Genomic DNA, 24,005 nt, shown 5'->3' on the forward strand with positions numbered 1-24,005 from the left:
AAAAATATATCAGATATGAATTTCAAAGATACCCAGCGTACAATATGGGTTTAACACAGCTTTACGGTGGGGTCTGGAAGCTCGGAGTTGCTAATAAACAGTTTAAAACATTGTTAGGAAAAAAAAGTGGTACTCACAACGAACTCTGGCAAGATGGCGTCTTCTTCTTCTGCAACTTTTTTTGTCGCATGCCTGGTGCGTCCAGCAATCACTGCGCCACATGCGACAAAAAAAGTTGCAGAAGAAGACGCCATCTTGCCAGAGTTCGTTGTGAGTACCACTTTTTTGTCCTAACAATGTTTTAGGAAAAGCTGTGTTAAACCCATATTGTACGCTGGGTATCTTTGAAATTCATATCTGATATATTTTTGACACAACGTCATCCACACATTCACGCTTGGTTGGTATTTTCTAAAGTGGTCGCGTCACATAAACAAGTGACTGCGGTCACAAAAGCCCCAGGCTTGCAAACCGCAGTCACGAAAGGGGCTAGCTGTGACAGTAGTACACCAGTATTTACATTAGCTGGAGAAAGTCTCGACTCCTGACAGCTAGCGGCAACCTGTGAGTTTTCTGATATTGGAAGAGAAGAGAGATCAAGACGATGAGATGATTATCCAAACGTGCACATGTAATAAGCTGCGACGTCAAGCACGCACTACAGGTATAATAATAACCATACTTGCTGAGAGACTCGAGCATCAGGAATGGAGCAAACACGACACAGTTCAGCTGAAGGAAACATGAGGGAAGATGTTTTGGCTATGGGGAGGGGAGCTACAATACTTTACCCAATGCAGTTGTCCTTCCGCGTTCGGTTTGCGCGCCCTGATTGGCCTCTCAGCGCCCAATCGCCTATCGCCTAACTACTCGCTCAATATACCGCTTTTGTTTTGAGCTGACGCTAGTTTTCATTTCAGCGGAGAGACACACACACAAGAGGAAGAGCTGTGGATTTAATCGGCAGGAGAGAGAGAGAGAGCTCAAAGCCGTATATAATATAATAGCCCTGTGGTGCGGTCAGAGGCTGCTCAAACTACCTGTGTTGTAATAAATTAATTGATTGAGGTTTAACTTGTCCGTGTCCAGTCCTTTCGACTAGCAAAGCATATGCTATGGAACAATATGTGCTTGGGTTTTCAGAAAAAGGTCAAACATCCTCTCTTACCTTGACCAGGGGTGCAGTCGTGCACACAGGCGGTTACACGGCGTGTCATTAGTAGGTCACTCAGGGCAGAAGTGCGCGCAATGATAAGTACCCAGCCGTTGTAGAAAGCTACCCGGCCGGCAGCCGGCACTTCTCACCTAGACTTTGCATAATAATAGGAACCTACGAGAAGGTGGGGGGCTGCTTGATCTCCATTGTTATGCATAATAATCATCTGTTCTGTGCGCAACTGAGGGAACATGTATGCGCGGGAGCGCGCGTGCACGTGGCGTGTAACCAGTTCCCATATTACGACTGCACCACTGACCTTGACGATTAAAAAGCCTCCATAATTTAGTATAGTATTCCCATGGCATGGTGCTGATTGATTGATTGATTGAAAAGTTTATTAACAGATTGCAGAATGGGTACAGTACAGTACAGCTCAATACATACAATTGTTAAGGGGATGCAGACCAGAGAAAGACTTTCGTCTTGTTTACATCAGGGTCCCCCATTTTCAATTCATCATAACATATATGACATACATGACATACAGATAGACAGTACAGCTACATCTATGACATATCAGATTTGCAAATACAGTACTGTTTGTGATACAAAAGTGTCCAGAAAAGGAGTGTATATACATTTGGCGTAGAAACTGTACATTGGAGGAGGTTGGTTGGGTGGGGTGGGGTTGGGTGGGTTGGGTGAGGGCTGTACATTGGAGGTTGGGGGGGGGGGGGGGGGGGTTGGGTAGGGGACACACACACATTTTACACTGTACATTGGAATATTGACAAAGCCTTACTTGGTCATTTACTGTACAACTAGGTTAGGACATTTGTAGGGGCCAGTTTCGAATTGCAGTCTCACGTAGGTGTTTTTTGAGTGTTTTTGAAACTGCAGCCAGCTAGCATTGATGCTATCCAATGCTAACAACATTAGCTAAATAGCTTACCAACTGAGGTAAACGACAATGTTTGCTAGTCGAAAGGACTGGACACACCGGACAAGTTAAACATCAATCAATTAATTTATTACAACACAGGTAGTTTGAGCAGCCTCTGGCCACACTACGGGGCTAAATATTATATTATATACAGCTTTGAGCTCTCTCTCTCTCCTGCCGATTAAATCCACAGCTCTTCCTCTTGTGTGTGTGTCTCTCCGTTGAAAACTAGCGTCAGCTCAAAACAAAAGCGGTATATTGAGCGAGTAGTTAGGCGATTGGGCGCTGAGAGGCCAATCAGGGCACGCAAACTGAACGCGGAAGGACAACTGTCTTGGGTAAAGTATTCACGCTGCCCAGCGACGCCTGCGGAAAACAAGGACGTTTCGCAAAATGCTGTCGTTCCAAAACGGCCACAAGGGGGCACCAGAGACCGACATGAAGTGCAATATATGCACACTAGTGACAGTGAAATCACACCTAACTCAACAAGTAGGCCTAACACCGGTTCCTGACAGGGAGCGAGCGAGCGAACTGGAGACGAAATCGCGCGCGACACTGTCCTGATATGATGCGGCGCGTGTCCGAGTGTGTCTGTGTGTTACCTGGAACTAAGCCAACGGTCCAATAGACCACCGCAACACTTTCGGGATTCTGAAATCGGGGAGGAGATTGCGGGGGCAAATGAATGAATGTGGACGAGAGCCTTGACATTAAGTAATTGCAGATACGGCTGTGGGGGTGCTAGAGACATGATCGAATAGACTTGTATGCGCCTGACTCTCCTGAACACGGCGCGAGATATTCCTAATCGATCAGAACTAAATTGGCAGCGAAAAAGACCGTTTTTAAGCATCGATTCCCCATGCACATTCGCAGATTGGCCAGTGTGAGCAACGCACATCCACACTGGAATGTTCCATTAGAGGGGCATTAGAGGGGGTGTTGTGAGAATGCTAAAATAGAATTAAATATACAGTAAAAGGAATACAGTACAAATATACATTAGTCTACAGTAAGTGTAATATTGCAGTGTTGTGCATTTATAATCAGTAGCTTAGGCTACATAGTAGGCTAATGACAGCCTATTCTAGTCTAGCAGGTGCTGGTATAGACTAGTAATGTTGATTTTCAGTCATCTGACATTTTTGTCATTGCCTAGATATACCTTTTGTAGCAGTAGTTTGATTTGAGTTTATTTGATAGGGACAGCACATGTTAATGAACATCAAGTACAAAATAGAAAATGTAAACATGCAGGGTTGTAGCAAGAGCTAATTTACACCAGGAGACAGCAAAACTCGTTCAATAAATAAATAGCCTGCTTAGGGTAAAAGCATTGTGACAATCAATGATAAAAACAACAATAAAAACAAGTTACATAAACTAAATCAGATTAAAAATGATCACAGTTCTGGTTTGCCTTAAGATGCAGTTTAAGATGAGTCTTGAACATGGAGTATGTGGGGCACTCTCTAATCACAACTGGTAGGCTATTCCAGTAGTTACCACCTTTAACAGAGAACACAGTTTTAGCAAAGGTAGTATACCGAAAAGGCACCTTACAGTCCCCTCTACTGATGGCCCTGGTGGTAATGCCAGTTTCTCCTTTTTGTTCAATGTCACTGCCTTTCTTATTAGGCCTAGTTGTTGGCTACAACTTTGCCACAGTAGGCATTAATCACTTAATAGTTAAAATGTCTGTGTCCCATTCCTGTTTGCACACGCAGATACACACACAGTGGGCCAGTGACTTTGGTGGTATGTGCTATTGCACAGATGTGTGTCCCGTTCCCGTTTGCACATGCACGCACAGTACAAATATACATTTATTACACACAATATTATACAGAAATATTTTCACTGTGCTCCTAAATATTTTTGTGTGCTCCTACATTTCTTTGTGTGCTCCTAAATTTTTTCATTTAGGAGCACATGTGCTCCTTGGGAAAAAGGTTAGCGTAGAGCCTCAGGTAGAGCAGTCGTCTGGTAATCTGGTGGTTCCTGGTTCGATTCCCGCTCCTTCCGGGCAGCATGCCGAAGTGTCCTTGAGCAAGACACTTAACCCCTTAACTGGTCCAGATGAGCAGGTTGGCACCTTGCATGGTCGCCTCTGCCGTCAGTGTGTGAATGTGTGAGTGAACGGGTGAAAATGTGAGGAACAAAATTGTAAAGTGCTTTGGATAAAAGCTGCTATATAAATTCGCCATTTACGGCTGTGGGAATGTACAGTAGAGCTATTTAAATAAAACAACACCACTTCCAGCACCTTTAACGTCTACTAGCATCTCGCTGACGAGTCTCATGTGGAGCCCGGGGGCCAGAGGTCAAGTCCAGGGTAAGAAGTTACAGTGCAGCGCCAGTCCCAACAGCCAGTAGGACAGGAAGTATCCCAGGATGCACTGCGTGGTGGGGGAGCATGTCCTCCAGTGGGGCAGCAGCGCGGCGATGGGGTTATGGAGTGTCTGCTGGGATCCGCTCCCGGAGGCGCCTCGCGTCCGCAGTGGCACGCTGGGCATCGACGTCTTCCTTCGGTGGAGCAGCGGCTCGTTGAGCAGGAGGAGATGGGCGCTGATCCAGAACGGCACGGGAGAGGAAGAGGCCATGAATCGGGTCAGTACCTGGGGAGATGGAGGGGTTCAAAAGCATCGAGTGGGGGATTGAGAAATTTCTCACCACATTGCATTTATTTGTTGATTATTACATTTTTTTTCTTTTTGCCTTTCTATAATTTTTCTCCCATTCCCCAATTTATTCGTTATGCCAATTCCCTTCCTGGTCGTTGTGCGCATTGCCCTACTGTCGGTCTGGGGAGGGTGTGGACCAGGGGTCAGCAACCTTTTTGACATGAAGTGCCTGTTTGAAATATAGTTGTAACTAGTGTGCCTCAACAATATTCCATGCATCGTAAAAAACATTTCTCATAATCAGGTATTTTTTATGATAATTTTTACATTACTACATCATTATTGTTATTGTTATTATTAACAATATTATTATGATGGTTGTATCAACCCTAAATCTGAGTTGGGGCGGGGGTGCAATGCAGACAAACAGTTTTGCTTTACTGAGCTCCGTTATCTGGGGGCTGTAGTTGGTTGGTCACTTTAAGCTGCACACCGGAGCATCTTTTAATCCAGCTGTTTGCTGTTCTCTGATATTTTCTGACATTTCGTTGATGCGTCGCTCGACACTTCAAGCTGACATGGGGATATCTTTTATCCTTGATTTGATTGTCTCTTTGTTTGGCAAGCCTTCAAACAAAACATCTGAGCTACAGAGAAAAGCCTCCTTGATATACTCGACTTAAAAAAAAGAACCTGTGGGAGGATTTCAACAAGATGAATGCGACAACAGTGCAAAATATTTCACTATAATATTTCAAAGCAAAAAAAAAATAAAAAAAAATATATATATATATATAGGGTTGCCTACCCCTGGTGTAGACTATACCACATGCTGCCCTACCGTCGGTCCGGGGAGGGTGTAGACTACCACATGGTGCCATACCGTCGGTCTGGGGAGGGTGTATATTATACCACATGCTGCCCTACTGTCGGTCTGGGGAGGGTGTAGAGTATACCACATGCTGCCATACCGTCAGTCTGGGGAGGGTGTAGAGTATACCACATGCTGCCCTACTGTCGGTCTGGGGAGGGTGTAAATTATACCACATGCTGCCCTACTGTCGGTCTGGGGAGGGTGTAAATTATACCACATGCTGCCCTACTGTCTGTCTGGGGAGGGTGTAGACCTTTTTGAAACTGAGAGCTACTTCATGGGTACCGAGTCATATGAAGGGTTACCAGTTTAATACACTCTTCTGAAATAACAAATTTGCTCAGTTTGACTTTAGTTATATATTATCAATGATAAATGATACTCATCTTTGTGAAGACACTGATCACGTTAATGACTTTTCACTGTAATTATCAACAATGACTGAACAAGGTGGGAAACAGATAATATCAATATTCAACACTTTATACACCCAGACTATACCACATGGTGCCCTACTGTCAGTCTGGGGAGTTGTAGACTATACCACATGCCTCCTCTGATACATGTGGAGTCGCCAGCCGCTTCTTTTCACCCGACAGCGAGCGGTTTCACTGGGACAACGTAACACGTGCGGAGGTTCACACTATTTCCCACAGATCGCCTTCCTGCTGAACAGGCGCCCCGACCGACCAGTAGGAGTCGCTGTTTGCAACGACCAGCACTCATACCCCACCTGCTTCCCACCCGCTAACACACTGCCAATTGTGTTCGTAGGGACGACTGACCAAGCCGGAGGTACCGCTGACAGCTGGATTCGATCCCAGAGTCTCTGCGGTGGTAGGCGAGTGCTCAGACATCTACGCTACCCAGCCGCACCATATTGGGTGGCGATTTGAAAAATTGCTCACCACACGCGTTTATTTGTCGATTATTACATGCTTTGCGTAAGTGACTGCGATCGTTTACCTGCACGTGCATGCACAGCGTTCCGAATATCAGGAGCGCCGTGGAATGTACGACGTACACAAACGCTCGGGGGTTGTGGAAGCCGGGGATGGGTTTGTCCAGACGCTTGTTTGCGCCCGTCTCCCAAAGCCCCAGTCTCAGACACATGTCCGGGTTGGCCTGGTAGTACACGTACGCCGCCGTGGTGCCGAGGGTGGCCATGGGCAGAGCCAGCAGGAAGTTGGGTATCTGCTTCAGCTGGAAGTAGCGCAGGAAGCCCACGTCCCAGTACACGTCCTGGATGTGGGAGTAGAGCAGAGGCAGGGGCCTCATGCACCAGAGAGGCGGGGGGCTGTTCTCATCCGGAACCCTGTAGCCTTTCCGCTCGGCCAGCGCCACCAGCGCCGGGTGGATCCGGTCCAGGGAGACGGAGGGCGTGCAGAACGTCCTGTAGCCGTAGTACTGGAACGCGCAGAAGGGAAGGGCGATGATGGCGGTTCCCAACAGGGAGGTGAACAGGAGACGGACGACGATCCAGGCGTAGTGGAAGACTTTGCCGCGACCTTTCGCAGTGGCCCGACACACGCGGATCTGGGACAGGGCGAGCAGCGACGGTAGATAGAGTAGGAAGCCTATATTTACAAGTCCGTTGGACCGCGTGGCGGTGGCTATGCCCAGGGCCAAGCAGGCTCTGAAAGTGAACCCTTTCTCCAAGAGAAAAAGTCCACCGAACGTGAGCGCCGCGTACAGGCTCTCGGAGTAGCCGGCGGTCATGAAGACATTAGCCGGCGTGACGCAGTACAGCAGGCTGGCCAGCAGAGCGAGGCGCCGGTCCTGCAGCACCACCCTGCTCAGTGCGTACAGCGCTACCGCGCTCAGCAGGAAGAGGGCGCTGTTCCCCAGAGCGACGGCCAGGAGCAGGCGTCCCCGCAACGAGAGCCAGCTGCCGAGGGGCCACAGCAGCGTCTCCGCCAGGCCACGCAGGACGACCGGGAGCAGCGGGAAGAAGGCAAAGTTGTGTTCGTACAGGTATCCCCGCTCGGCGATGAAGAGGTAGTGCTCCGCGTCCCAGTGAGAGAGGCCACCCAGCAGCCACTCCACCGCGGAGTCCAGAGACAGAGGCTCCGCCGTCCGAGGGGGGCTGAATGCATCCGCCGCGTGGTCTGGGATGGCAGCGTTTAAGACGGCCTGGAAGAAAATAACAGTTAATTAGATTATATTAAAATGTATTATCATTATACTACAGCACAAGTATAGTACAATGAAAAGAGGTTCGTCATCCACCCGGAGTGCAAATGTAGCAGTAAAGTGCAACAGCTATATATACAATGTACAGGTAGTTAAACTGGGTATAAAATATACAAGTTAGTTTGATTGAAACTTTTATTAAACAGATTGCAGAATGGGTACAATACAGTACGGCTTAGTACTACGGAGTGTAGTGCTAATCAGATGTATGTAGAGTGTATTATTATTATATACATAGACAGTATGACTACTACTGACCAGCAGCAGTGTAACTAGCAAGAGTAGGATGTGTACAGATATAGTACTAAATACATATATGTCCCTATGCCATAAATGTCATGCATGTCATGTATGTCATAAATGTCTATATGAATTGAAAATGGGGGACCCTGATGGAAACAAGACAAACGTCTTTCTCAGGTCTCCATCCCCTTTGATTGATTGATTGAAAAGTTTATTAACAGATTGCAGAATGGGTACAGTACAGTACAGCTCAATACATACAATTGTTAAGAGGATGCAGACCTGAGAAAGACTTTAGTCTTGTTTCCATCAGGGTCCCCCATTTTCAATTCATCATATGACACACATGACATACAGATAGACAGTTTGTACACACTTAACAATTGTGTGTATTGAGCCGTACTGTATTGTACCCATTCTGCAATCTGTTAAATAAAGTTTTCATTCATTCATAGTAATGGACTTTGTGCAGGTAAGCATACAGAGACGAGAGGATAGGCGTCTGCTCCTGCAAGATGCATGTGTTATACATAACAAGACACGTTAGCAGTAGTCACGCTGTTCATCAACTCGTCTACCACGAATGTATTCCATGTGAATCGAAGGACACCGTAATTGACCAACAACAAACCAAGCTGGTGTTTAGTGTCCTCGACGCACTGACCTGCAGCAGCAGCGACAGGCCTCTGCTGAGGGCGGCGAACTGCACCACCGCTTTGACGTCCATCGTCACTGTTGTCCTGACAGACAAACATCGGTCACGTCGTCCATTGTTGTCGCTAACAGGCTAGCAGCAGAGAGTAGTTTGTCACATTTCCGGCGTTGGTTTAGGTCGAGGCAACTTTCCGGTAAATTAAATATTTATCAGAATGTCTGTCTTCATCTAATTATATATAGACTACACGGCCCATACATATCGTTGACAGTTTTCTTCCATCGTTTCGGTGGAATATTTGTTGTCATCACATTCTGCGGCAGCGGTACAACCATATATATCTATGGGTACAACGGCATGATTCGATTGGTCGCCGTTTCACTTCCGGTGGATGTTACAGTATGGGTTTCAAAATAAAGGTTCTCCCTCGAGTCATTAGTGCCACTTTCTCACTTCCATGCTATGCTTATTAATTTCACACAAAACCACATGCATTAAAGCAATATATATATATATTTAAAAAATCATTAATTTACCTTGGAGGGAATGGCACTTAATATCCACTTCGAAAAAAGCATCCTAACTTAAAAGAGTTCCTAGTAGTCTTCTGCTTCATAAAGAATAATGCAATATAAAAGGCAGAAGCAGGATGATTTTCTGAGGGCACATTTGTCTGATTTGTAACTGATAGTGTATCTTTATAATGTGTGAAGCCTGTACAACTATATAGGTTAAAGTAATGTCACATCGTACCTGTACAACTATATAGGTTAAAGTAATGTCACATCTTACCTGTACAACGGTATAGGTTAAAGTAATGTCACATCATACCTGTACAACTATATAGGTTAAAGTAATGTCACATCATACCTGTACAACTATATAGGTTAAAGTAATGTCACATCATACCTGTACAACTATATAGGTTAAAGTAATGTCACATCTTACCTGTACAACTATATAGGTTAAAGTAATGTCACATCGTACCTGTACAACTATATAGGTTAAAGTAATGTCACATCGTACCTGTACAACTATATAGGTTAAAGTAATGTCACATCTTACCTGTACAACTATATAGGTTAAAGTAATGTCACATCGTACCTGTACAACTATATAGGTTAAAGTAATGTCACATCTTACCTGTGCAAAGTTATAGGTTAAAGTAATGTCACATCTTACCTGTACAACTATATAGGTTAAAGTTATGTCACATCTTACCTGTACAACTATATAGGTTAAAGTAATGTCACATCTTACCTGTACAACTATATAGGTTAAAGTAATGTCACATCTTACCTGTGCAAGGTTATAGGTTAAACTGATGTCACATCTTACCTGTGCAACAGTATAGGTTAAACTGATGTCACATCTTACCTGTGCAACGGTATAGGTTAAAGTAATGTTTCATCCGTCTGTCTGTGTTTATTTGTTCAGTGTTATGTAGGTGTTGGAATGCAACCTTCTTTTTTCAGGGGGGTTGCTGTGTATTATTGTTTTGCGTCAGTATAATTGTTCTTCCTCCAATAACATGGGACAGATGGACCAAACCTCTTGTGATCTACATGCTTCGATCCTTGCTTGGCTGCATTGCATTGGTCCACAATCTAGCGGCGGAGCGGGTCGGGGTGTTGGTCCTGAGGTGGGAGTGGGGAAGGAATAGTCTATTGTGGTGTCTGTAATAGTCTAAGGTGAATTTTTATGTTATGTTCGGTGTTTATTATTTTTTGTTATTGCTAATGTCATTATTATTATGGTATTGTGAGGTCCTGTTATTGTTACTGTATTGTGTTTGTGTTGTGTATAAAAAGAAAAAACTAATATTTGATAGAAAAATTTCTAAGCCTAAATGGGTGTAAAGCGCTCTGGCATAGTTCATCACAATCTCCTCATATTTTAACTGTAGTAGGTGCTCATTGCAGCACTCAATTTAGTCTTAACGAGGGGTCCCCTCTGAGTACACTAACTGTGAGAAAGTCTTACTGAAGCTGTGCTTGGGAGTAGGCAGGAGTGAAGAGCCAGGACTCTTACAGTGAGCCCCATGGACCTCTCGTATAATAGGATTTTAACTAACTTAATTATCTAATTTTGCATTTTGTACTTTAGTTTTGTATATTTTGTATTGTTTGGTCTTTAATATTATACATTTAACTTTTACTATATGAAGCACAATGTTAGGGGGCTCATACAGAACCAAGCATTTGACTGTAATTTATATGTGACAAATAAAACAAAAAACTTGAAACTTGCTCTGTAGCCTCCCTAGCCTAGTCGGTGTAGCAGCCTACAACATATGACGTATATCATGCCAATTAGGGTACCTTGTGTATAGTTTACTTTTACTCATAGTATATATTCACATTCAATTTATTTATTGCCTATATGTATTGTAAGTAACATATAATATAACCAATAGGGCATACACACCATCATCTGCAACTTGTTTACGGTTTATTTTTCTCATATTTCTAGTCGGACCGAATTTGATATCCTATATTTATGTCTCTATTTCCCTGCCCATACCTGTACCTCGCCTCCCCCATGCTGGTATGATGCCCGCATTTCCCCAAGGGGATCAATAAAGGAATATCTTATCTTATAGCCCTACTGGAGGGGTACAACAATGTTTTTCCTCATCTCAAAGGTCTCCCATGTATGAAATGGATTCTTAGTATTTTACTGCAAAAATGATTAAATTGAGATATTGTTACAAACCCCATCCATAACGCCACCTATAGGCAAGTAGAGCGCCACCTTCTGGAGCATCCAGGGGATGATAGTGTTGTGAAGTTCAATCAATCAAGTTTTGCATTTTTGCATTTTGTTTGCATTTGTACTTTATAGTTTTGTATATTGTGTATAGTGATTTTATTCTTTTACAATTTTTACTGTGTGAAGCACATTCTCAGGAGGGTCACACAGAACCAAGCATTTCACTGTAATGTACATGTCATGTACCTTTATATGTGACAAATAAAACAAAACTTGAAACTTGAATTCTTTGGAACCTACCTTTGCATGAATCATGAGTGCGATTTCAGCAGTGAACCCTGGAATGTTCAATAAATCATACGTGTGTACGTCCCGTCCCGTGCGACCACCGGAAGTCCAGAGGAACAAAACCCATCAAACATCTTACGAAGATTTAATGTACATTTATTCTTACCACGTGGAACATATAGTATAAAGATTTCATACTGAATAAATGATATTCATTGAGCCAAAAAAAGGGGAAAGGGAGGAATTTACATGATGTCTTAGCTACATAGTTTTGAAATACAAATATGCAGAATCCATATTACTGGAGAAAAATGTGTCAAATGTGTACTTCATCTAGAGTTTATTTTTCGTTGTACCAGGGAGAGAGAGATATAACAGGTTCGAGCCGTGTCTGCTGCTGTACTAAGGAGCCGTGGGAGAGACCAGAGGAGAGACCGGAGGAGGGGGTCGTCTATCAGCGAGGGAGGGCCCCCAGGGGGGGAGGGGGGGGGGGGGGGCCAGAGGTCAGGGACCGTACTCGTGTGTCAGGCCTCCATCCCTCACCGGTAACGAGTGTGAGAATAGTGACACAGACAGAGAGACAGACACAAGAGAGAGAGAGAGAGAGAGGAAGAGCAATGTACAACATCATATATACACCACAGCAAAGCTGTATCTGAAGTCGAAAACCAGTCCTAAGAGGTGATTTCTTCTCATAAGGGTTAAATTCATACAATCAAGGGATAAAGAGAGGAGGTAAGGGTGTTGTTGTAGGTTTCTCCATACTTTGGGGAAGAAAGCCATTTTCTCTTAAACATCAAACTAAAAATGACCTCAGAACTCTAGGAGAGCCACGCTGGCGGCGTGTGTGTGTGTGCATGTGTGTGTGTGTGAGACTTGTGTTTTACAGAATGCTTACACTCAAGAGCAGTACGGTACAGAAAATGTCCTACAATCTACTGCACACCGCACAGGCCTCCCTCGGTGAAGGTGTCTGCGTGCCGACGGCAGGTTCCGTCTACCGTCGTGGGGCTGACTGGTGAGAATCCAATTACAGCAACTATTACCAGTTAGGCCACTTTTTCCCCCCAGTCTGTTTTTCCACCCCGGGACCCAAACCAGATACAGACTCGCCGTGCCCTCGAGGGGAGAGCTCAGGGCACACGCGTTAAGTCTCCCAAACTCACTGTAAACGAGACAGCAACTTTGGTTACAGTTTTTGTTTTTCAGCTATTTTATTTATTTCATTTATTTATCTTTTTTTATTTAAAAAGTACTTCTCTCCCCCCAAGTGCAGAGAACGGCCTCCTGACCCTCACGGGGAAACGCTCCGCTCTCGGCCCGCCGCCGTCTAGTCGGCATTCTCACGCTTTTACACAAGTCGCGTCACTCTGGTTCTCGTTTAGTTTTTTTTTTTTTGTAAATCCACCGCAGCTCAGTGATATCCCTCCGCGAGCGAGGACGGCCGGGGGAGGGGCTCAGAGAATGGAATCTGAAGGGTTTGCATAAATTAAAAACAGTCACTTGAGCTTGAGTCCCCGCCCCCCCCTTTATACATACAAGCCAGGTTACCAGGAGGGGGGGAGGAAGGAGGAGGAAGGGAGGGGGACACACGGATAAAACCCCGAGAATGTGGAGCTCACAGCTCCCTACAGCTGTCATGACTGGCCGATCAGAAAGAGTACATCGCAGATGACGTGGGACACCAGCGAGTTCATGAGGGGCGAGACGGAGAGGTCGAGGAGTCGAGACTCGTATAGCGTGAACTCGGAGTGGTTCTCCTCCACCTTGGCTAAGGCGTGCAGAGCGCGGGCCGCCCGTCGCATCATGTCCGGACTCGTGGGCTCGAAGTGCATCCCCTGCAGGTGCAGCAGGGTGCTCTGGCTCTGCTGGAGCTGCGTGGCCGCCAGGCTGTCCTCCAGGAAGCCCAGCAGGTTGCCCACGCTGCCCTTCTGGAGGGCGATGGCGCGCGCCGCCAGGCTGTCGCCCTGCGCCAGGTTGGCCAACAGGACCACCGCCATCTCCCGGCAGACCGCCACCTTGCGGTCGCCGATCATCCGCACCAGGGTGCCGTAGAGCTTCTCCAGCCGGGTGAACGGCGGCGTGGCCAGCACCAGGTCCACGTTGTTGTCTTGGATGCTCAGCTTGCTGAGCGTCTCCAGGACCAGTCTCTGGGGCGACAGGGCGCTGTGGGGGCCCAGCGTGGGGAAGGGGTCCTGGGCCTCGGCCGACGGGCACACGGCCCAGTGGAGGAGGCCGTCGAGCAGTGGCAGGCAGATGCTCTCGGGGTAAACGGAGAGGTCCAGCTGGCCCGAGATGTTGGCCAGCGTGACCAGCGTGTTCTCCCGCAGGAGCTCCAGACAGTCCCACCACCACTCGTCCTGCTGGCCCACGCCCTCGTCGGACTCCTCGTCCTTCTCGTAGGTGAGCGGCGCCTGCTTGCGCTCGGGGTGCCGGTGGTGGAGCAGGATCAGGCGGCCGAGCAGCAGGAGCAGGCCGGGGTGCCGGGACATCTCGTGGTCGTTCCCGGGGACGAAGGAGAGGCTGCGGACGATGTTGGAGATGCAGACGCAGCGGCGGGACAGGGAGTCCTGCCAGTTGGCCAGCGTGATGAGCGGCCCCTCGTCCTTACTGTGAGGCTCGTCCTCCAGGATGGTGGCGGCGACGCCCTGGATCTGCTGGGTCGACCCGTTGCTGGAGAACGCCAGGGGTCTGTTGTTCTCCTGGTGGTTCGAGTTCTCCTTCTCGGAGGTCTTCGTCTCGGCGTCCATCTTCTTCTCCTCCTCATCATCATCTTCCTTCGCCGCCGCCTCGCTGACGGCCGACCAGCCGACCTTTTCCGACGTGGAGGCTTTCTCCGCGGAAGACGCCTGCACCGGCCTCGCCTCGTCCGCCTCCATCATCATCATTATAGGGTTTATAACCACGTCGTCCGCCGGTGTTCTCTTGGCGTTGAGCCGGGGCACCGGTACCCGCTTCCGCAGCTCCAGGAAGTCTCGCCGCGGCTCGAAGTGGGTCTGGATGTGTTCCGTGGAGTCTCCCCCGCCGGCACTCCAGTGAAGCAGGCCGCTGTCGAACTCCTGCACTTTTCCGCGGAGGCCGGCGGCAAACGGGTCCCTCTTTCGTACCACCTTGAGGGGAAGCTTGTCGAATTTGCTGGCCTGTTTGGGTCTCTCCTGGGCGGACGAGGACTGCGAGGAGCTCGGCTGCTCGGCCTTCCTCTCCTCGTCCTCCGCCTTCTCCCCGTCCCGCGGTCGCGAGACCGGCTCCTGCTCCTCCTCGTCCTTCACGCAAGCCTGCCCTTCTGTTGGCCCCTCCTCCTCCTCGTCCTCCTCCTCCTCGTCCTCCTCGTCTTCCTCGTCCTCCTCCTCCATGTCCTCTATCGGCGGGGCTTCTTCCTCCACGCCGTTCCGGTCTCCGTCGGGGGCTAGTAACATCCTCTGGCCGGGGTCTCCCACCTCGTACTCTCGCAGGATGCCGAAGATCTCGATGAGGCAGCGTCTGAAGTACTCCACCACCAGCTCCAGGAGGCCGGGCAACTGAGGACGGAACATTAGAAACAGATTAGGTATTTTTGTACAGTCATTAAGCGTTAACGTTAGGGATGGGAATCGAGAATCGGAATCGATTGGAAACCGGTTCCTAATTGTCAGATTCCTGGAATCGCATGCCTCCGTGACTATCGATTCCTCTTATCGATGCCATGTTTTTCCGACAGTTGCGCATTAAAAAACAATAACGTTAGCGCCACGCATGCAGCCATAGCAGACTATTTGATTCCTTGACTAGGAAAACCTAAAGGGCTCGATATTGCAACCGTTTTGTGTGTGCAGTGAAAACTGAAAGTGCTTTGCATCCTAGTCATTCATTTACATGCTAAAGTAACGTTAGCCGCTAGCTAGCTAAATAGCCATGCTCATTGCAGAGAGAGACCGAGAGAGAACACTGAGCTGGCCTTTATTTATACAGGTAGGTTATTGCTAACAAATTATCTTTTGCAATAACGACCTGTTGAATGCAACTACAGTTCAATAGATTCAATTAGTTCTCAAATACATTATTTTATTTAAGTGTAGTTAATTTATTTTTTTGTATTTTTCTGACATGGGGGCTCAACAATAAATGATAAATGACTATCAGAAATGTCAAGTTGCATGTTGCTATTCTAACCAGCTTAGTTCTGCTGCATTTCCAATTTATTTATCTAAATTATAAACGCATCAGGAATCGATAAGGGAATCGGTAAAGAATCGGACCGATAAGAAGAATCGATAATGGAATCGTATCGATAAAATCGTATCAATTCCCACCATCCCACTTAACGTCTTAGCGCTGTGTTGCCACCACACACAAAGCGTGGCCGATTGGCTCACCGTGTTGAGGTTGAAGGTGGAGATGCTGTTGTCGTCGTACAGCAGGATGTTGATGGTGTCCAGGGCCCAGGTGCTCTCGGCCAGCAGACCAGACTTTAACGACATCATCACTCTCCAGGCCTCTGGGGTGCCTGAGCGGTGCGACACCAACAAACAAACAAAAGGAAAACCATAAAACAGTGTTCGGTAAACATAATCTGTAGGCAAGATAAAATGACTAAATAGGCCCATTGACATTTGACGCGCCCTGCGGCCGTACCGATCTCCTTCATGGTGAGTCTCCGGCGTGGCTTCAGCACCGGGTGCGTGGCCTCTATGGAGCCGGGGGGGAAAGGCATGTCCCGCCGGATGAGGGGCGACTGCGCCGAGCTCGGCACTATGTGAGACGCGGGCACCGGGGGGCCGGCCTTCTGCATCTTGATCCCCACAGGCATGTAGGGGGATTTACTCGGCGAGGTCCTGCTCTCCATGGGACGGGGCATGGAGGCCGGACTGGACACTTGCGGAATGTGGTTCTGGACGCCCTGCGGGGGCGGGTAGTTGGGCTGCACAGAGCGGGACATGGGCGGGCCGGCGGGGCCCCCGGGACCGTAGGGGGGCTGCCGCGGCCCCATCTGACCCCCCCACTGGCCGTCGTGGTTCATCCGCTGCTCCGACGGCATCATCTCCTCGGGGCGGTTCATGCCGGCGGGGCCCCCGGGTCCCCCCGGTCGGCTGGGGTAGTTCTGATAGTTCATGTCCCCCCGTCCCGGCCACATGCCTCCCTGGGGCCCGTCGGGGCCCGACGGCATCATCTGAGGGGGCATGCTGGGCTGGGCGTTGGGCCCCGCGGCTCCCGGCATGCGCTCCCGGCCGAAGGGGAAGGGGAAGTGGTTCCCCGGGCCCGGGGGCCGGCGGTCGGGGCCCGGGTACGGCCCGCTCCCGCTGTACTGGCCGTAGGACTCCGGCTGTCCCGCGGGGGGCGCGCTGGAGCCTCCCGGCTGCTGGGGCGGCTGCTGTCCGCCGGGGAAGGGCCCGCTGTACTCCCCCTCGTGCCGCTTGGCCGCCGGGTAGCCCCCCTCGCCGGGACGCTTGTAGTTCTGTGAAGAGAGTGGAGAGTCAACAACACAGCGGCAGCACTCGTCTCAGACGTCTTCTTAAGCAACAAATAGAAAATATCTGATGGCTTAGTAACTTAGTGACGGTAAAATGGGCCAAAGGGGGCGTTTCTTTTGAGTATGAGACACAACAATAGCTCAGATGAAATCTATACTTCAGTAATGAATAGCATCACTATGACATCATGGGGAGAGGGATCACATTACCTGTTGTTGCGGTGGGTACAATCCAGGCTGCTGATTGGGATAAGAGCCACTAGGGGGCGTTCCCTGGCCAGGATACTGATTACCATAGGAATCAAGCCTGCAAACATCATCTCTCGTTAGCTTGACTGACATTTCTACGTGACACACTACCCATCTGCTATATAGTGTATGGACTCACTACAAAATATTGAAAAACATTAACCTCTTAACCCATTCTCTGCCACCACTTTGATCATCCTAAACCATTCTCTGCCAGTACTGTCTATAAGTCTATGGAGATGTTCACCTTCTTTGCAGGGCTATAACTTTTTAAATTGTATTGCTAAATTGACATTACTATGGCCCATTCAACATCGATTAGCTATCGTTCAGGATGTAGGAACGTTTTACTTTTTCATTCACACATTCATACGAAAATACCGTCTAGAGTATAAATATGTTTTTATCGTTTTCTGCAGTATTTCCTAGAACGTGAGATATAGACATAAATGCATATATTAGATTATCAAATGGCGTTTGATACCGATCAACGTTATATTAAAATTTTCAACTGTACATGGTCCTAAGCGTTATTATGACTGATCATCCGCGGGTGAACGGAGGGGGGGGCCGGGTCGCGTGAATATTTTAGGTGAGGCGTGCCCCAAAGTACGCAAAAGTACACATTACCACCCCGACTCCCGGGGCTCTAGTTCCGTCAATCATTTGGCGATCTCGAAAATCTTTGCACAGGGTTGTAGCCAATGAGTGTGCCTTTCCAATGATACCCCATGATATGATAATTGGGGATCTAATACGGTCTCTATTGATCGATTTATGATAAAGAAAAGCAGGGGGTCCTTATAGGGGGACCTTAAGGCTTAACAGGTTCCGAGACATCATTGGTCTCGACAAATCTTATGTTAAGAACATACCGTAATTTTCGGACTATAAGCCGCGCCTTTTCCCCCCATTTTTCGACCCTGCGGCTTATATAACGGTGCGGCTAATCTATGGATTTTTGCAGCTAACGGCCACTAGGGGACCTCCTAAATCTATGGATTTTACAGGTTACAGTCCACCACCTTTAACTCTCACTCGCTCTTCTCTCACAGGCACACAGCTGCTGCAAGTTAATAAATGGGAGCTTCCTCAAACAGCCATCTCTTGCCCGACAATCCCCTCTGTGCACGAACCCTTACATATGGTAATTAAACATTAAAACACCTGCGGCTTATAGTCCAGTGCGGCTTATATATGTACACATCATTCAATTTAGCTGCTGCGGCTTATAGTCAGGTGCGGCTTATAGTGCGAAAATTACGGTATATACTATATTTTCTATTATAAAAGGAACACATGTTACACATGGAGTGCACACTGTGCAGACCCCCTACACATTTATATCACATAGATGGTGTTCAGGCCCACTGGACCAGAAAGCATGGAAATCGTTGGTGAAAACAAGTAAACAGTCAAAAAAGAAACAAAAAAGGTTCACAAATAATGAATATCACCTCTAGCAGAGGTAAATGGCAAATATTAACCATATATGCCGTCTAGATGGCTTGTAATTGAGATAAAGTGAACATCTGTTAACTATTTCTACACCAAGTGTTATGGCTTCATTGTTTTAAAATCCCAGTAATGTTAAATAATAAATAATAATTCATTTAATTTATATAGCGCTTCTCAATAACCCGAAGTCGCTGACAGTAGTCGGGAGCAGGGGTACAAACAAAGAGGCGAAAGCAAAGAAACAAAACAAAACAACAAAGAAACAAAAACAAAGGAACATGAGACCATGGGGGGAACGGGGGAGACAGCCTGATGGCACAAAAAAAAAGACTAGAGACATATCGATCAGGTTGGAGGGGAGGGGGGGGTTTAGGGGTGGGGGGGGTTGAAGGCAAGGGAGAACAGGTGGGTTTTGAGGCGAGCTTTGAAGGTGGAGAGTGTAGGGGAGTCTCTGATGGACTGGGGGAGGGAGTTCCAGAGTCGGGGTGCAGTGCGAGAGAAGGCCCGATCTCCGAAGTTTTTGAGCTTGGATGTCGGGACAGTGAGGGAGGCAGTGGAGGAGGACCGGAGGGAACGGGTTGGGCGGTAGGGGAGAAGGAGATCAGTCAGGTAGGGGGGGGCCAGGCTGTGGAGGGCTTTGAAGGTGAGGAGTAGTGTTTTAAAGATAATGCGGTGTTTGATGGGGAGCCAGTGGAGGGAGTGGAGGACAGGAGTGATGTGTTCGCGGGACCGGGTGTTAGTGAGGAGGCGGGCGGCTGAATTTTGGACCATTTGCAGTTTATGGAGGGAGCGGGAGGTGATACCAGTGAGGAGGGAGTTGCAGTAGTCCAGGCGGGAGGAGATGAAGGCGTGAATGAGGGATTCAGCAGCGGGGGGGGAGAGGCAGTGACGGATTTTTGCGATGTTGCGGAGGTGAAAGTAGGATGTTTTGACGATGGAGCGGACGTGGGGGTCAAATGAGAGGGTGGGGTCAAGGAGGACACCAAGGTTGCGGACTAGGGGGGAGGGGGTGATGGTGGAGTCGTTAATGGTGAGTGTGATGGGTCCGGATCTGGTGAGGGTGGTTTTGGTGCCAATGATGAGGAGTTCAGTCTTGTCACTGTTGAGTTTGAGGAAGTTGTGGGTCATCCAAGTTTGGAGTTCGGTGATGCATGATTCAATGTGACTGAGGGGTGGGCTGTGGGGGGATTGTGTACTGATGTATATTTGGGTGTCGTCATATGTTGTGGGTCTACCAGACCTCGTGAACACTGTGTGAGGAACAGGAACGCTAACACCCCACGAGGGCTGAGAACATTTTGTATTCCGTTTAGGGACACAACAAAACAATAAACGGGCACGAAATGTACGTTTGCAGAAACGCACAATTGCGGTTCTTGTTCTTGCGTTTAGTTGAAAAGAGGGATATTGTGTTTTCGATGGCCTAAAAGCCACGAACCTTGAAAAAAAAATAAAAACGTCTAACTATCTTTTTACTATTATGTACCATACTACTATGTCACTATACTTGTACTCGGGGGAGGAAATTAGGCCATTTTACTCGCCAAATGAGAGTATTCCTTATGTTTGGCGAGTGATTCATGAAGAGCACTCGCCACACTGGCGAGTAGTAAACAAAACAAAACAATCATTCTGCTGATTCGCTCACTGGCACAAGCCGAACTCTGACTCCCCCCTTATGATTCCTCCCATTTGAGTCTCAAAATAATCCATAACCAATGAACATCATCGTTGCGCTCTAAGCTCCTCCAATGAACACTCGTTTTCTAGAAGATGCCGCCCATCTAGGGGAAGTGGACAGACCACTGCGTGCGGCCCTACAGACTCCTGTCACCGGCTTGACAACGTAGACAAACTGACAAAAACACATCAGTGGATGAAAATAATTGCATGTAGAGTCGTCGCTTTCGGATATCAGTGCGGTCTGACATGGGGGCGAACAACAGCATGTGACGAGTCTCCTTCGAGTCGGATGAGTATGACAAGTGGGCGTGAGGCTAACGATTCCACTCACTCAAGTCAACCAGCATTAGCCGGCTAGCTACCTAGCATGTAACAAGCTACCATAACGTGCGCTCAACATAGTGGACGACTATACTGAGCGGCTTTGCTTAAATGCAGCCGAGTGACATTTTATTATTACCGAATTATTACCGGGTTTCCCCCCATATCACCACTCGCCCATATGCCCTTCACAACAGTGATGTTGTCATACTTGTCATTCAGAATACACCTGCTGAACCCCTAGCGTTGACATGAGATTCGATTCCAATGTATTGTCATCATACAGCACAAGTACAGTACAACCAGAATACGTCTGGCATCCAACCAGAGTGCAAATGTAACAAGTCAAGTTCAAGTTGTTTTATTTAGCTATTACATTACAGTGAAATGCTTGGTTCTTTCACTGCCCAGCCCAGTCCAACCCAACCCAGTCCAGCCCAGTCCAGCATCTTTCACTGCCCAGTTCAGCCCAACCCAGTCCAGAATAGTTCCCTCTTTCATGTTAATATGTGATATCCTAATATTTTGAAGAGTAGAGACGGTGTGATTAATATATGTTTTATGCTAATATTGTGAAGAGTAGAGACACTTATTAATGTTTATGGTAATAAATATTTTAAAGAGTAGAGACACGGTGTGATTATTACTATGATTGAAAATCAATTTAGACGAAGACATACAAAGAAGTAATTATCACAACTAGCGATTTATTTATGGCTGGTAAAAAATCAGTTTGGCTGGTAAAAACAAATCATATACTCGCCAGTTGGCTAGTAAGCCAAAAAGTTAGTTTCCTCCCCTGCTTGTACTACTACCCATCATGCTCATATGTCTATACTACTATGCACTCTAAGCATATTTATTGTAATGTATAATTATATAACTGATCCCTCATCTGCACCTTTGATCACACTGCCTACTTGCTCAGATGCGTATATTCAGAGTTCATTATATTGTTTACACTGACTTACTTTTCTACTGTACTATAATTTGTATTGCCTGTATTTATGTCTTTCTACTATTACCCTGCCCATACCTGTAGCCCCCCTCCCCTGTGCTGCTATGATGCCTGAATTCCCCCCAAGGCGATCAATAAAAGGAATATCTTATCTCGTCTTACTCTCTTCTTTACCATTTACTCAGTGTTCAACACTATTTGACAAACAACGCCAGGGCTGTACACTGCGATGAGATGATCGCGAATTGCCCCTTTAATTGGCCGTTGCGATTGGTAAATATTATCTGGGGGCGGGCTTGCGAGTAGTGCTTTCAAGCCTTTCATTCGCATTTCACTCCTAAATTATTCAAGGCGTGTGATGACAAGATGACGTCACTCACGCGAGCTGAGCAGTGAGCACTCAGCAGGTATGATCAGCGGGAACAATCGACTGAGCACTCACTCTGATAGACTGGCTGACTGTCTGATTTAGCTATGAAGAAAAGTAAAGTTAGTATTGCTTCATATTTTCGACGCGTTCAACCTCCTATAGTGAGCTGAACTGAACTCAGACACACGGAGAGAGCTGCGGCGTCTGCTGCGCCTCCTCCTCCTCCCTCCCGCACCCGTGGCTGTTGTAAACACTAGTCTCTAGTGGGACACTGGGACCTCGGTGAGCCTGCCAGCAGGCTAGCTACTGATAGCTCCTGATATCAACAAATGCTGCAGCAAGTCTAGTAGTGCATGATAGCTCGCGTTAGCTCACTGTTCAAAACGAAACGTCCCATTAAACTAAATAGTTCACTGAGGAGTTGTCTTATATAGCAGTAGCTACAGATAGCTCCTGATATCAATGTCTTATGAGTCGATGCGTATTCGAGCTGAGGGCACGCTGAATATAGTCAATAGGGTCCAGCTGCAGCGCCGGATAATCCTGGCCGTAGCTGGAGGCTACAGTATAGGGTCCAGCTGCAGCTCCGGAGAATCCTGGCCGTAGCTGGAGGCTACTCGAGTACACACAGACAGTGGAGCTGGTTGCATATAGCGAGCATTTTGACTTGTTGCGTGGTGGCGATGTCTCGCAGATAATACAACTACAAGTATGATCATATAATATATATATTTTATTAAAAAAAATTATATAAAATTTTTTTCTTTTTTTTTTAAATCAAAAACAATCGATATAAATAATGGTAAAATTGTTATTTAAAAATTTTCCCCTAAAAAATATTTTTTGCCCCTAAATTTCTCATTTAGGGGCAAGTGTGCCCCTAGTGAAAAAGCTTAGCGTACAGCCCTGAACGCCACTGACCCTTAGCTGCCAGAGATGAACCCCTCCTGCCGGCTTGTTGTTCACCGTCTGTACTTTGGATGAAAGCGCTCGGCTGTGTGGCTGAACATAAAGCTACAAGGTGAACTGACCGTGGCTGAACGTAAAGCTACAAGGTGAACTGACCGTGGCTGAACATAAAGCTACAAGGTGAACTGACCGTGGCTGAACATAAAGCTACAAGGTGAACTGACCGTGGCTGAACATAAAGCTACAAGGTGAACTGACCGTGGCTGAACATAAAGCTACAAGGTGAACTGACCGTGGCTGAACGTAAAGCTACAAGGTGAACTGACCGTGGCTGAACGTAAAGCTACAAGGTGAACTGACCGTGGCTGAACGTAAAGCTACAAGGTGAACTGACCGTGGCTGAACGTAAAGCTACAAGGTGAACTGACCGTGGCTGAACGTAAAGCTACAAGGTGAACTGACCGTGGCTGAACGTAAAGCTACAAGGTGAACTGACCGTGGCTGAACATAAAGCTACAAGGTGAACTGACCGTGGCTGAACATAAAGCTACAAGGTGAACTGACCGTGGCTGAACGTAAAGCTACAAGGTGAACTGACCGTGGCTGAACGTAAAGCTACAAGGTGAACTGACCGTGGCTGAACGTAAAGCTACAAGGTGAACTGACCGTGGCTGAACGTAAAGCTACAAGGTGAACTGACCGTGGCTGAACGTAAAGCTACAAGGTGAACTGACCGTGGCTGCTGAGGCGGGAAGCGGTTTGGCGAGTACATCCCGGCGTCGGCGTTGGCGGCCATCATGGGGTTTGGCTGCGGTGCACCGGACCCCATGTTGCCCTCTGGACCCATCCCCTGCTCCGGTCTGCGGAGAGAGGACATAAAGAGAGAGTTTATCCCACTTTGCTTGAGTAAATGGTAA

General features: G+C 47.4%; 2 protein-coding genes across 12 annotated transcripts in view; both read right to left on the reverse strand.

Moving 5' to 3' along the window:
- Positions 1-3,313: 3,313 nt before the first annotated feature.
- On the reverse strand, positions 3,314-8,995 carry pigv (phosphatidylinositol glycan anchor biosynthesis, class V). The gene is made up of 3 exons (XM_084307465.1): positions 8,704-8,995; positions 6,570-7,736; positions 3,314-4,723 (listed from the first exon to the last, which is right to left on the reverse strand). The coding sequence occupies exons 1-3, from the start codon at positions 8,764-8,766 to the stop codon at positions 4,430-4,432; spliced, it is 1,524 nt and encodes a 507-aa protein (XP_084163591.1). The 5' UTR covers positions 8,767-8,995; the 3' UTR covers positions 3,314-4,429.
- Positions 8,996-13,062: 4,067 nt separating this feature from the next.
- The window catches only part of arid1aa (AT-rich interaction domain 1Aa), a 62,913-nt gene continuing 51,970 nt past the window's right edge, over positions 13,063-24,005 (reverse strand). For all 11 annotated transcript variants that reach the window (XM_084307791.1, XM_084307790.1, XM_084307783.1 and 8 more), the window contains 5 exons: positions 23,823-23,948; positions 17,351-17,447; positions 16,306-17,125; positions 16,047-16,177; positions 13,063-15,212 (listed from right to left, as the gene is read on the reverse strand). In XM_084307791.1, coding sequence (XP_084163917.1) covers positions 13,332-15,212; positions 16,047-16,177; positions 16,306-17,125; positions 17,351-17,447; positions 23,823-23,948 — 3,055 coding nt within the window. In that variant the 3' untranslated portion in view covers positions 13,063-13,331. The remainder of the gene's footprint in view (positions 15,213-16,046; positions 16,178-16,305; positions 17,126-17,350; positions 17,448-23,822; positions 23,949-24,005) is intronic.

This window comes from Notolepis coatsorum, assembly GCF_963971535.1.
Source record: "Notolepis coatsorum genome assembly, chromosome: 2".
Taxonomy (NCBI): Eukaryota; Metazoa; Chordata; class Actinopteri; order Aulopiformes; family Paralepididae; genus Notolepis; species Notolepis coatsorum.